This window comes from Coregonus lavaretus, assembly GCF_964263955.1.
Source record: "Coregonus lavaretus genome assembly, chromosome: 38".
Lineage (NCBI taxonomy): Eukaryota > Metazoa > Chordata > Actinopteri > Salmoniformes > Salmonidae > Coregonus > Coregonus lavaretus.
Genome location: NC_140025.1, coordinates 15,620,499 through 15,633,355, shown reverse-complemented (window position 1 = coordinate 15,633,355; position 12,857 = coordinate 15,620,499). Strand labels below are relative to the sequence as shown.

At 45.2% G+C, this 12,857-nt stretch overlaps 1 protein-coding gene across 1 annotated transcript in view; it reads left to right on the top strand.

Annotated features, from left to right (window-relative positions):
- LOC311112590 (partitioning defective 3 homolog B-like) overlaps positions 1-12,491 on the top strand; it is a 194,157-nt gene extending 181,666 nt beyond the window's left edge. The window contains exon 23 of the mRNA XM_084155734.1: positions 9,328-12,491. Within this exon, the coding sequence (XP_084011860.1) occupies positions 9,328-9,700 (373 nt within the window). The 3' untranslated portion in view covers positions 9,701-12,491. The remainder of the gene's footprint in view (positions 1-9,327) is intronic.
- The last annotated feature ends 366 nt before the right edge of the window (positions 12,492-12,857 follow it).

The window sequence follows — 12,857 nt, the reverse complement described above, 5'->3', positions numbered from 1 at the left end:
TGAAATAATGTTAGTTAGGGAGCCAATAAACGTACTAAAGCCGTTCATGTTTGAACCGATCGTTGCCCCCAGATCAAAGAGTTTGTTCTCGTAGCAGTAATAACACAGATATGCCGCCTTAAACACCTCAGCTAGAGGGTCGGCGTAGCAGTGACACAAACTGGTGTGAGTGCGAATGCTGCCAGATAATGGCTAGAGAGTATGAGTGTGTGTATGTTGTAGAGCGATGGTGGCGATCCAGCACAAAATTCCAGCGGATGGTGGCTGTATTACATCCAGTCAGAGGTTCCTGTAAATCTGTCTGGATGGCGATGTATTTATTGGACGTGTCACTAATCCTTATGAAGGACTTCCTGGCAGAAGAGGTTACTCGACCAGTCAGCAGCCGGTATGCTTGTTAAAGAATTGCTGAAATTTTGCTTGATTATTTATTGTTTAAGGTTAATTTCAGTAGTGGGTAGGTGCTCAATATACACTGCTCAAAAAAATAAAGGGAACACTTAAACAACACATCCTAGATCTGAATGAATGAAATAATCTTATTAAATACTTTTTTCTTTACATAGTTGAATGTGCTGACAACACAATCACACAAAAATTATCAATGGAAATCAAATATATCAACCCATGGAGGTCTGGATTTGGAGTCACCCTCAAAATTAAAGTGGAAAACCACACTACAGGCTGATCCAACTTTGATGTAATGTCCTTAAAACAAGTCAAAATGATGCTCAGTAGTGTGTGTGGCCTCCACGTGCCTGTATAACCTCCCTACAACGCCTGGGCATGCTCCTGATGAGGTGGCGGATGGTCTCCTTAGGGATCTCTTCCCAGACCTGGACTAATGCATCCGCCAACTCCTGGACAGTCTGTGGTGCAACGTGGCGTTGGTGGATGGAGCGAGACATGATGTCCCAGATGTGCTCAATTGGATTCAGGTCTGGGGAATGGGCGAGCCAGTCCATAGCATCAATGCCTTCCTCTTGCAGGAACTGCTGACACACTCCAGCCACATGAGGTCTAGAATTGTCTTGCATTAGGAGGAACCCAGGGCCAACCGCACCAGCATATGGTCTCACAAGGGGTCTGAGGATCTCATCTCGGTACCTAATGGCAGTTAGGCTACCTCTGGCGAGCACATGGAGGGCTGTGCGGCCCCCCAAAGAAATGCCACCCCACACCATGACTGACCCACCGCCAAACCGGTCATGCTGGAGGATGTTGCAGGCAGCAGAACGTTCTCCACGGCGTCTCCAGACTCTGTCACGTCTGTCACGTGCTCAGTGTGAACCTGCTTTCATCTGTGAAGAGCACAGGGCGCCAGTGGCGAATTTGCCAATCTTGGTGTTCTCTGGCAAATGCCAAACGTCCTGCACGGTGTTGGGCTGTAAGCACAACCACCACCTGTGGACGTCGGGCCCTCATACCACCCTCATGGAGTCTGTTTCTGACCATTTGAGCAGACACATGCACATTTGTGGCTTGCTGGAGGTCATTTTGCAGGGCTCTGGCAGTGCTCCTCCTGCTCCTCCTTGCACAAAGGCGGAGGTAGCGGTCCTGCTGCTGGGTTGTTGCCCTCCTACGGCCTCCTCCACGTCTCCTGATGTACTGGCCTGTCTCCTGGTAGCGCCTCCATGCTCTGGACACTACGCTGACAGACACAGCAAACCTTCTTGCCACAGCTCGCATTGATGTGCCATCCTGGATGAGCTGCACTACCTGAGCCACTTGTGTGGGTTGTAGACTCCGTCTCATGCTACCACTAGAGTGAAAGCACCGCCAGCATTCAAAAGTGACCAAAACATCAACCAGGAAGCATAGGAACTGAGAAGTGGTCTGTGGTCGCCACCTGAAGAACCACTTCTTTATTGGGGGTGTCTTGCTAATTGCCTATAATTTCCACCTGTTGTCTATTCCATTTGCACAACAGCATGTGACATTTATTGTCAATCAGTGTTGCTTCCTAAGTGGACAGTTTGATTTCACAGAAGTGTGATTGACTTAGTTACATTGTGTTGTTTAAGTGTTCCCTTTATTTTTTTGAGCAGTGTATATAATCAGTATCCTATAACGACATCATGATTCATGAATTCTCATTCTAACCAATAATGGGGCGTGCTCATAATAAATACATTGTGATTTAGTTTCGGTATCAGACTAACTTTTCTTATGATTTTGTTTGCAGAGCATACAGGCTGGCAGTTTATTGCCAGTTCACCCAATGGGCACAAGGGAGAATTGGACGAGGTGTACGGCGTGTGTCGTTTCTTCCATAAAGCGCGCATACCCAGAAGCAAGAGGCATTTACATAGGGTTTGAATTTGAATAAAACCAGTTAATTTAGTAAATCTAGCCTGCTGTAATTATTTTCAAGACATAGACCTAATGCCTGCGCCTTATGTAAAAATACTATTGGTTATAGAGATGTTTTTATGTGAAATGCACATGTTTAGTATTAGTGGATTGAATACATCTCTTTGCTTAGATTTACTTCCTAAAGTGTTTCCATTCCCCTTTAACTCCAGAGCTACTGTAGTAATGTAAACGTCTTCACAAAGCTTGCTGATCTCAGCAATGCAAGGCTATGTGTCTTCAACACCTGAGGACCAGTCTGACCACACACACAATCTGCCCCTGACTTTAACCTCCCCTGGTCTCAGCTCAGTAGTTTTGTTCCACGGCACCTATCTCCGACCCACTGACCCGTGTTCTCTTCTCTCCTCCTAATGATCCGTGATTGGAGCTGTGTGCGTTTTCTCCCTTGTGAGCATGACTTAGCTCTCTGACAGATGGCCACGTAAGCATTGTATGTCAATTGAACAGGTGCATGATGGGTAAATGGTTGATCAGCACATGAGCATTGGTCTCTTACTAATGTCATCCCTTGTCTGTCGGCCCTGCATTAAAGAACATAATTGGTTAAAGAAAATTGTGATAAATAAAAAAGTATACCAGTTTCATTTAAGGACCCAAAGGATTGACAGCCATCCCATATAGATTGCAAAATAGTTGGGAAGAGATTTTTGACGTACTGATTCCATGGCATAGTGTTTATGAACTGATACGCAAAACGACACCGGATTAAAAACGTATAATTATTATACAAAATTCTTGCTACCAATAGAATGTTATTTATATGGGGGATACAATCTTCCCAGCTCTGCAGATTTTGCTGCGAAGAGACAGAATCATTAGATCATTTGTTTTGGTAGTGGCCATTTGTAGCTTGTTTTTGGACACAGGTCCAGGAATGGCTGAAGGATTGCAATATTTACCTGGAGCTAACCCTGCAGATAGCACTACTGGGTTTTCTGAAAAGTCATAGTCAATCGATCAATAATATAATAATAGTTATAGCAAAAAAAAATATTTTCAATTTACAATCTGTAGAAACAATGAGAATAGAACTTTTGTGAAACATCACAGTACAGTTGAAAAATATATGGCAAATAGAAATCCAATATGGATGGTGTTAAGAGATAGATGGGAGGTGTTGAATGGAGCTGAAGGATGGGACTAATAACAACTAACAACAACTAATAACAACAAGGTAACTAATGTAAAGCATACTGTGTCCATAATAAGTATATAGGTTGAGAGCTTTTGTAAAAGAGCACAGTTAGAAAGATATGGCATACCGGATGGACATCATTACATTTTACATTTTAGTCATTTAGCAGACGCTCTTATCCAGAGCAACTTACAGTTAGTCACATTATTATTATACTTTTTTTTCATACCCCCTGTGGGAATCGATCCCACAACCCTGGCGTTGCAAACGCCATGCTCTATCAACTGAGCTACATCCCTGCCGGCCATTCCCTCCCCTACCCTGGACGACGCTGGGCCAATTGCGCGCCGCCCCATGGGTCTCCCGGTCGCGGCCGGCTACGACAGCTACGACCACTGCGCCATCAGCGAGGTTGAGGGTAGAGGAAGTTCAGGAGTAAAAACAAACAAAATAGAATTATTGTAAAATTGACTGTCCATAAAATGTATATAGTATGTATAAGCTGGAAGTAGAGGCCTAAGCGTTGTTGTTTACTCCAATTAGGGAAGGGGTGGTGGGGTTGGAAAGTAAGAAAGATAAATATATTTTTTAAATGATATGTATTTATATGTATGTATAATAATATAATATGCCATTTAGCAGACGCTTTTATCCAAAGCGACTTACAGTCATGTGTGCATAAATTTTTACGTATGGGTGGTCCCGGGGATAGAACCCACTACCCTGGCGTTACAAGCCAGGGTAGTGGGTTCGCAATATATATATATATATATTTGCGAGAAAAAAAACATATGGGGGATTGGAAGTGATGCAGACAATTACATTGATGGAAGTTATAATCTATCTGCAATATTAAAGCTGATCTACCCCCCCAAAAAAGGATTTAAAAAAAATAATTAAAAAAAATAATAATAATAATTATGTTATCCCTTTCTTCTCATTTCAATTCATTGACCTTTATTGGCATTCTAAGTCATTTTAGGTTTCTCAGACCCAAAAGAAGACTTAAACGTAGATTTTCCATACCGTCTTCCTCATTCACGATGCCCCTTAACACGGGACCTGATCTGGTGCTGTATGTATCAAGTGTCTCAGAGTAGGAGTGCCTTATGATCACAATGAATACAATTACAATGGACACGAGGGAACTGATTCTAGATCAGCACTCCAACTCTGAGAAACTTTGTGAATACGGGTCCTATTCTGTTCTTCAAATCTCTGCGGAACCTGTTAAGAAGGGATTTGACCTTTTTTGTTTGGCGTCGGCGCATCATTGCTCCCTTTTATTGCAGTGTGTTGCCGTTTTGGTCCTAAGTAAATGCAGGACCCTGCTAACTCTGTTTCCGATGAAACAGAGGGGCCCGTAATGAAATCAGTGTTTTGGAAATTAAACCGGTTTAGCCGTTAAGCTTTCATAAAGGCATCGTGTCAGTGGGCTCTGGCTGCCTGGAGAGCTCGCTCTCTTTCTGTCTCTCTCTTTCTGTCTCCCTCTCTGTTTATCCTTTCTTTTTCTCTTTTTATCATTCTCTCTTTTTCCTCTTTCTTTCCCCCCAATCCCTTCCTCTCTCCCTCTCCCACAGTCACCGAGGCAGGCACTTGTGGAAAATGAAATAAATCAAGGATAAACACACACTTTGAGCTCCCCGGGAGAGCGAGAGGGGGGCGAAACACAAAGGCCATCTGCGACCGCTGACCACTGACCAGACCAGTGAAGTCACAAAACAGACGGAAAGATCTAGTCAAGGCTGACAATGTATTTTAGATTTTTAATTGGCCACCAGGATATCTGGTAGAATTGTTGATGCTATTCAGTCTCATTTTAGTGCGTGTTATTCCTAGGTAAAGGTCTCTGTGGGATACAGTGCTGCAAAGTGTAACTGATACTAAAATGTACACTGTCACTATAGAGTACACAGAGTGATGGCAAACACAGAGACATTTTAAGTGTGGGTGTGTGCATGCGTGTCTATGTGAAAGCCCTCTCCCCAATGTTTATCTAGGCTGGTTTGATTAACACAAGTAACCTCTCTCTATAGCAGCCTAATGGTTTTCCTTTAAAGGGATACTTCGGGATTTTGACAATGAGGCCCTTTATCTACTTCCCCAAAGTGAGATGAACTTGTGGGGACCATTTTTATGTCTCTGTGTCCAGTATGAATGAAGTTAGTGGTAGTTTTGCGAGCCATTGCTAACTAGCGTTAGCGCAATTAATGGAAATCTATGGGTATCTAGTTCTGGGGAAGTAGATTAAGGGCCTCATTGCCAAAATCTCGAAGTATCCCTTTAATGAGAAACCTGCCTGGTCTGGCTTCTGTCTCTAGTGCTCAGCCTGCTGTGTGTGAGTCTGTGTGTATGTCTATCCATCCATCTGTCCTTTCTTTTGGAAAGTCCCTAGCACAAACTGAAACACTCACTTGCATGCACGCATACACACACACACTTATGCAGATTGTCAGTAAGTGCTATGGACCCTCCAGAGAATGGGTTAGATCCCTTCCAAGCAACCTGGCTGCTAGCTACCAACTGTGTTCCCTCCCACCAGTAGGGGGTATTGGGGGTCAGATAAGAACCACAGGGCCTAATTTCCTTCCGTTTACTTGGGCAGGTGCAAATAGTCCCCCTCACTCACCAGGGACAAATTCCTCCTTGTCGTAAGGCGGAAACTATGCCCAAATGTCATTGCGCACAAAAACACACAGCGCATAGACACACACACAAGACACGGCGCATAGAGACACACAGACCACATAAACACACACCCCACCAAACACACCCCTTCTCCCCATTTTCAGGCCACATCTCAAGGGCTGTTTGCATGGTATAGGCTATGTCCAAAAATGTAAATGGCACCCTTTAACCTACATAGTGCACTACTTTTGATCAGAGCCCTATGGGCCCTGGTCAAAAGTAGTGCACTATATAGGGTATAGGGGGCCATTTGGGATGCAGCCATAGAGTGGTGACAGTTGAGAGGTGTGAGTCTGATTCATTACATGGCATGTTATTAGTAGCGTTCACTTGGCCCATGTGGATAGGATCACACCTCCCTCTGTCAGGTTGTATTACATGCACAACATGACCAAAAGTATGTGGACACATGCTTGAACATCTCATTCCAAAATCAAGGAGTTTGTCTCCCCTTTGCTGCTATAACAGCCTCAACTCTTCTGGGAAGGCTTTCCACTAGATGTTGGAACATTGCTGCTTCCATTCAGCCTCAAGAGCATGATGTTGGACGATTAGGCCTGGCTCGCAGTCGGTGTTCCAATTCATCCCAAAGGTGTTCGATGGGGTTGAGGTCAGGGCTCTGTGCAGGCCAGTGAAGTTCTTCCACACCGATCTCGACAAACCATTTCTGTATGGACCTCGCTTTGTGCACAGGGGCACTGGCATGCTAAAACAGGAAAGGGCCTTCCCCAAACTGTTGCCACAAAGTTGGGAGCACAGAATCATCTAGAATGCCATTGTATGCTGTAGCCTAACGATTCCCCTTCCCTGGAACTAAGGGACCTAGCCCGAACCATGGAAAACAGCCCCACACCATTATTCCTCCTCCACCAAACTTTACAGTTGCATTCAGGCAGGTAATGTTCTCCTGGCATCCACTAAACCCAGATTAGTCCGTCGGACTGCCAGAGGATGAAGCGTGAGAATACATTTCCAGAGAATGCATTTCCACTGCTCCAGAGTCCAATGGCGGCGAGTTTACACCATTCCAGCCGACACTTCGCATTGCGCATGGTGATCTTAGGCTTGTGTGCGGCTGCTCGGCCATGGAAACCCATTTCATGAAGCTCCTGACAAACAGTTATTGTCCTGACGTTGCTTCCAGAGGCAGTTTGGAAGTCGGTAGTGAGTGTTGCAACTGAGGACAATTTTTTATGCGATATGCGCTTCAGCTCTCAGCGGTCCCGTTCTTTGAGCTTGTGTGGCCTACCACTTCGCAGCTGAGCCATTGTTGCTCCTAGACGTTTCCACTTCACAATAACAGCATTTACAGTTGACCGGGGAAGCTCTAGCAGGGCAGAAATTTGACATACTGAAATGTTGGAAAGGTCATAGGATGCCACGTTGAAAGTCACTGAGCTCTTCAGGAAGGCCATTCTACTGCCAGTGTTTGTCTATTGAGATTGCATGGCTGTGTGCTCGATTTTATACACCTGTCCACAACGGGTGTGGCTGAAATAGCAGAATTCACTAATCCACAATCACCTATACACTCGCATACATGCAGTTTGAAAGCTCTCTTTGTGCCCTCCTCTCTCTCTATCTCTACTAGCGTTAGTGAGAGTAGTGTTCTCACTGTCCACTCACAGGCATGCTCAGTGTGTCTGGCTCTGCACCTGTTGACTGTGTGTCATAACGAGTCGTGTGTGTGTGCTTCCCTTGGGAGATCTCTGAGAACTATAGTGGGGCTAGGCATGCCAGATATCAACAGCATGTGGTTTATGTAGACTTGACCACCCAAACACGGACACACAGGTGGTCCCTTATCATTCAGCACAGAGGCCCCTATGACGTCACTAAGGGCCCAGAAAAGCGATAAGGAGGGAGAGAGCGAGAGATGGAGTGTGAGAAAGATGTGAAGGAGAGAAAAATGAAAGCCAGAGGTTTCATCACTAGTGATTAGCAGCCGGCCAGCGGGGGGTGTTGAGGGAGGGGAGAGCACCTGAGCTTTCACCCCAGCACAAAGCCACCCAAACAGGCTTCCACATCACTCCCCTTTTCCTCCATCTCCCCACTAGCCTAAACATCTCTCCACCAGCTTACACAGGCCAAATCTGCTCCGAAATGACCCTTTCACAGCATCCCATCTATCCATTTATCCATCTCTCCGTCCAAAGATGAAGGGATGGCTGGATTGAGGAATAGATAGATCCAGACACTTTATTGTCCTCAAAGAGGATGTAGAGCTGGCGGTGGGATGTGGTTTATGGTCATGTGTGAATAATGCCTCTTTGGGGAAGTGCGCATGTGTATGAGTGTGTTTGTGTGTGTGTGTGTCAGGAGAGGCAGCTGAAGATTAGTGAAGTACACCCTATCCATGGAAAGGTCGTACTGGGCCCCACTTACCCATTGGGACTTGTGTGCACGCGTTCATGCATGTACACACACACACACACATACATGTGCAATGTGATCTCACTGGCCTGGGGTCACTGCTGGGCTGGACAGGGTGTGAGAAGGAGAGGTGTTTGTGTGTGTTTGTGTGTGTGTGTTTGTGTGTGTGTGTGTGTGTGTGTGTGTGTGTGTGTGTGTGTGTAAAAAGCATGTTGGTTTCACAAATGCATGTATGGAAATGGACAGGGAATTTACCAGTGCAGTTTCCCCTCTACTGTCACCTCTATCTGATCTGGGAGAAGGCCTAGTTTTGGGCTTTGGTCCTTGTTGTTGGCTGTGTGTGTAACGTAGCCCAGGCAGAGCGTGAGCAGGGAAAAATGTGAATGGGGCTGTGAAAGGTGATCCATCCTGCCTCTGTGAGTCGCCTTGCGTGTCTCCTTACCCCAGGAGCTTAGCCCCCTAATCACCCCACAGTCACTGGGAGGGAATCGGAGACACCCAGCTGCCTGCAGCCTCCTTACTGCTCTACCCCTTGGGTCACACGCACTCACACACTCAATCAGATATAAGCATTTACACACAAGCGTACACACACTTGCACACACACACAAGTTGACTGAAAACATTTTTATTCATGTATTGGGCCAGAATCAGAGAGACCAGACAATGACCAGACCAGGTGGCTGGTTACCTTCACTGCTGTGATGGGGGAAAATGGTCTACACTATCTAATGTTTCTGTACTGTGTGTCGCAGGAGAGCGGACCCAAAGGACTACCCCATCCAGTCTAGGACAGCACCCGGTTACCCTGGTAGAGACAACTACTACCCCCCTAGAGAAGCCCAGCCCCACCCCTCCAGCCTGCCCCGGGCCATCTCGCTCCCTGGGCCCCCGCAGGTGGACCCCAGGTACTACCCATCCTTGCCCCACCAGCACCGGGCCGCCCACCGCCAAGATGTGCCCCCCACAACAGGCACCCGCAACCCCCGCTATGAGACAGTGGGCAGGGGTGGGTACCGTGACGCCAGCCCCGGCCGTTTCGCCAGCCCTGATCGCTCCGGCGGCGGCTACAGGGATGGCAGGCAGCCGGACCCACGCCAGAAGAACGCCATGATCGGAGCAGTGTAGGTGCGATAGCTAGATGGACTCAGATTAGGGTTGCAGAATTATTTCCCCAAATTCCCAGATTTTTCCGAAATACTGGTTGGACGATTCCAAGGTTTTCTGACCTTATTTTGGGAAGATTACTGATTACTGCAACCCGAACTCAGACACACTCGTTCCTTCTCTACAGCCCCCTGTCTGAAAACATCCTCGCCCCCATACCTCGTTTGGTGTCTGCAGATCTGAAGGAATCAGATTGGTGTAAGCAATAAGGCTCCAACTAGATGTCCAATGGGCTTGAGCCATACTGCTTACAGGGCTTTGAGATCTACAAACATCAAAGCGGTAGGGGAAGGGTCGCATCCCAAATGGCACTCTATTCCCTATGTAGTGCACTTATTTTGACCAGGTCAAAAGTAGTGCACTGTGTAGGGAATAGGGTGCCATTTGGAAGGGGTGGTTTCTGGAACAGGCCATCATCGGAACACCACTCCTCTCAGCTGCAGACATGTTTCAGAAGCAGTAAAGTTCTATATGTGTACTGTATGTACAGTATGTATAGTGACATGTTTAGAAATGTGTGTGTTTCTTTATGCATGTGTGGGGATGTAAATAATGACTTTAGATTCACAGGGGTCCCGAATGACTGGATGTAGTAATAATGTACAGATCGGATAGAGACTTTTAATTGAATACCAGCCGAGATCTTGCAGGGTTGCTGGCTTGCACAAACTTTTTGCACAAGCTTAAAAACAGGCCCCTCCCCTTCTGCAACAACAGTGAGAGGCTAGGGATGGTGAAGTTAGGGTTTCGATTCAAATGGCACCATATTCCCTAGATAACGGAAGACAAAAAGACTGGACAGGAAGTTGACACTGGACAGGAAGTTGATCCTAAGAAACAAGGTCAGAGGAACAGGAAGTGAGGAACAGGAAATGAAGTCAACATCGAAGCATCTTTGCCCTCCTGCCATGTCCCTTCCATCCGCCTTTTAGATGTGGGTGTTTTTTTGAATGTTTTTTGTTTTGTTTTGGTTGTGGCCTTTGCTAAAAACATTCCATAAGCTGTTGTTTGCCTATAACAAAATTCTGCCACCCATAATGTGTTTTTTTAAGTAAAGTTTAATGTGTGTGGTGTTTATGATTAAAACGGCTATGTCAAATTTGGGTTATGTTATCACAAAGACGCTGTTGAACAAATGAAAAGGTACGCTCTGTGTTGACTAACTATATTTATTCATCACATGGTCTGTGTTCCAAATGGCACCCTATTCCCTATATACTGCACTACTTTTGAGCAGAACCCATATGGGTTGTGTCCATAGCCCTATGAACCCTGGTCAAAGGTAGTGCACTAAATAGGGAATACGGTGCCATTTGGGACATTGCCACAGTCTCCAGAGATGAAGGCCTAAGAGAGACACTTAAACATGTTACTCATATGCACTGGGATTATCCTTTCTCGCCATTGATATCATTTCCCTTGTGTGATGGTAAAGATTCCCAACGCTGACCATATCATGTCATATTGTACGTTAATGACGATACATTTTAACCTTTGTTTGTAAACGCATGTTTTTATATTATGCTTTGCATTAAATATACATTGTAAATGATCATATACAGTATGCAAAGATTAATTAATTTATTGTTCACCAATTTAGCTGTCTCAATTTACAGGATGATGAAATTGCGAAGTTATGCAAATGATCACGATTATAAATCACCAATATGATGACTCATCTCGCCCAAATGATTCATTAAGATTCTCAACCCAGTTTAGCCTTCCCATTCGAGATAAATTAGCCCTCTACGATAACAGAGAGGTCTAGGGTGCTTCCCAAATGGACCCTATTCCCTATATAGTGCACTACTTTTGATCAGGGCCCATTGGACCAGCTCATAGGGCTCTAGTCAAAAGTATTGCACTATTTAGGGAATAGGGTGCCATTTGGGACTAAGACCCAGTCTTACTGCTAATAAAGACTGAATCACCCTCAACAATTAAGACTGAGGAGATCTCAGCGCTGAAGTGATTACCACCCAATTTGCTCCCACAGAAAAGGAAGATCTGGCTGATTGGTTGAAATAGAGGTTGAAATGAGGATAATTAGAATCTGTGGAGAGCTCATTTTATCAGTTAGTGTTTAATTACCACCGAGGCCAGTCAGTGTGTTTGACAGTGCACTGTTTTTGACCAGGGTCCGTAGGGCATATTGTGGCCGATTCCGACCCGAGTTAAGCGTGCGTAAATGGAACGTAATTCCCTTTTATGCACTTTGTGTATTCTGACCTTGAAATTAAGCATGAGAATAGCATGCTGTTCACCTGCTATTCATTTTGGGTGGAGATCTAAGAAACTAAGGTGCGGTTGAGGTGTGTTTACAGATACGCTGTATTCTGACCTTGACTCAATTCCACAACCTTTACGTGTGAGGAAATCCATGAATAACATAACATGATATGTATTGTGTCCCCTTTTCCACAGTGAATTAGGCCATAAATAGCTATGCAGTTATTCAGAATTTTTATTGTGGGCCCTCATAATTTGCGTGGATGAAATCTGGAATACCAAGCTATATGTTTATGTAGGGCTGAACCTGCCGAGTTGATGTATGCGCTTTTAAATGTTTTAATTATATACCCAGGCTTTTCTCAGTTTTATTTTACAATTGGTATCATGTTAAATATTAGCTACTATCAGGAGCCACCGTCAGCAATACCCACATACATTTATACACTGAACAAAAATATTAAAGTGTAAATATGTAAAGTGTTGGTTTCATGAGCTGAAATAAAAGATCCCAGAAATGTTCCATATGCATAAAAAGTTTATTTCTCTCAAATTTTGTGCAACAACTCAACTCGCTGTGTTTGGAGCAGGAGGAATGCTGCCTATGACCCCAAGAATACCATTCCCACCGTCAAACATGGAGGTGGAAACATTATGCTTTGGGGGTGTTTTTCTGCTAAGGGGACAGGACAACTTCACCGCATCAAAGGGACGATGGACGGGGCCATGTACCGTCAAATCTTGGGTGAGAACCTCCTTCCCTCAGCCAGGGCATTGAAAATGGGTGGCTCAAGAAGAAGCACATTAAGGTCCTGGAGTGGCCTAGCCAGTCTCCAGACCTTAATCCCATAGAATATCTGTGGAGGGAGCTGAAGGTTTGAGTTGCCAA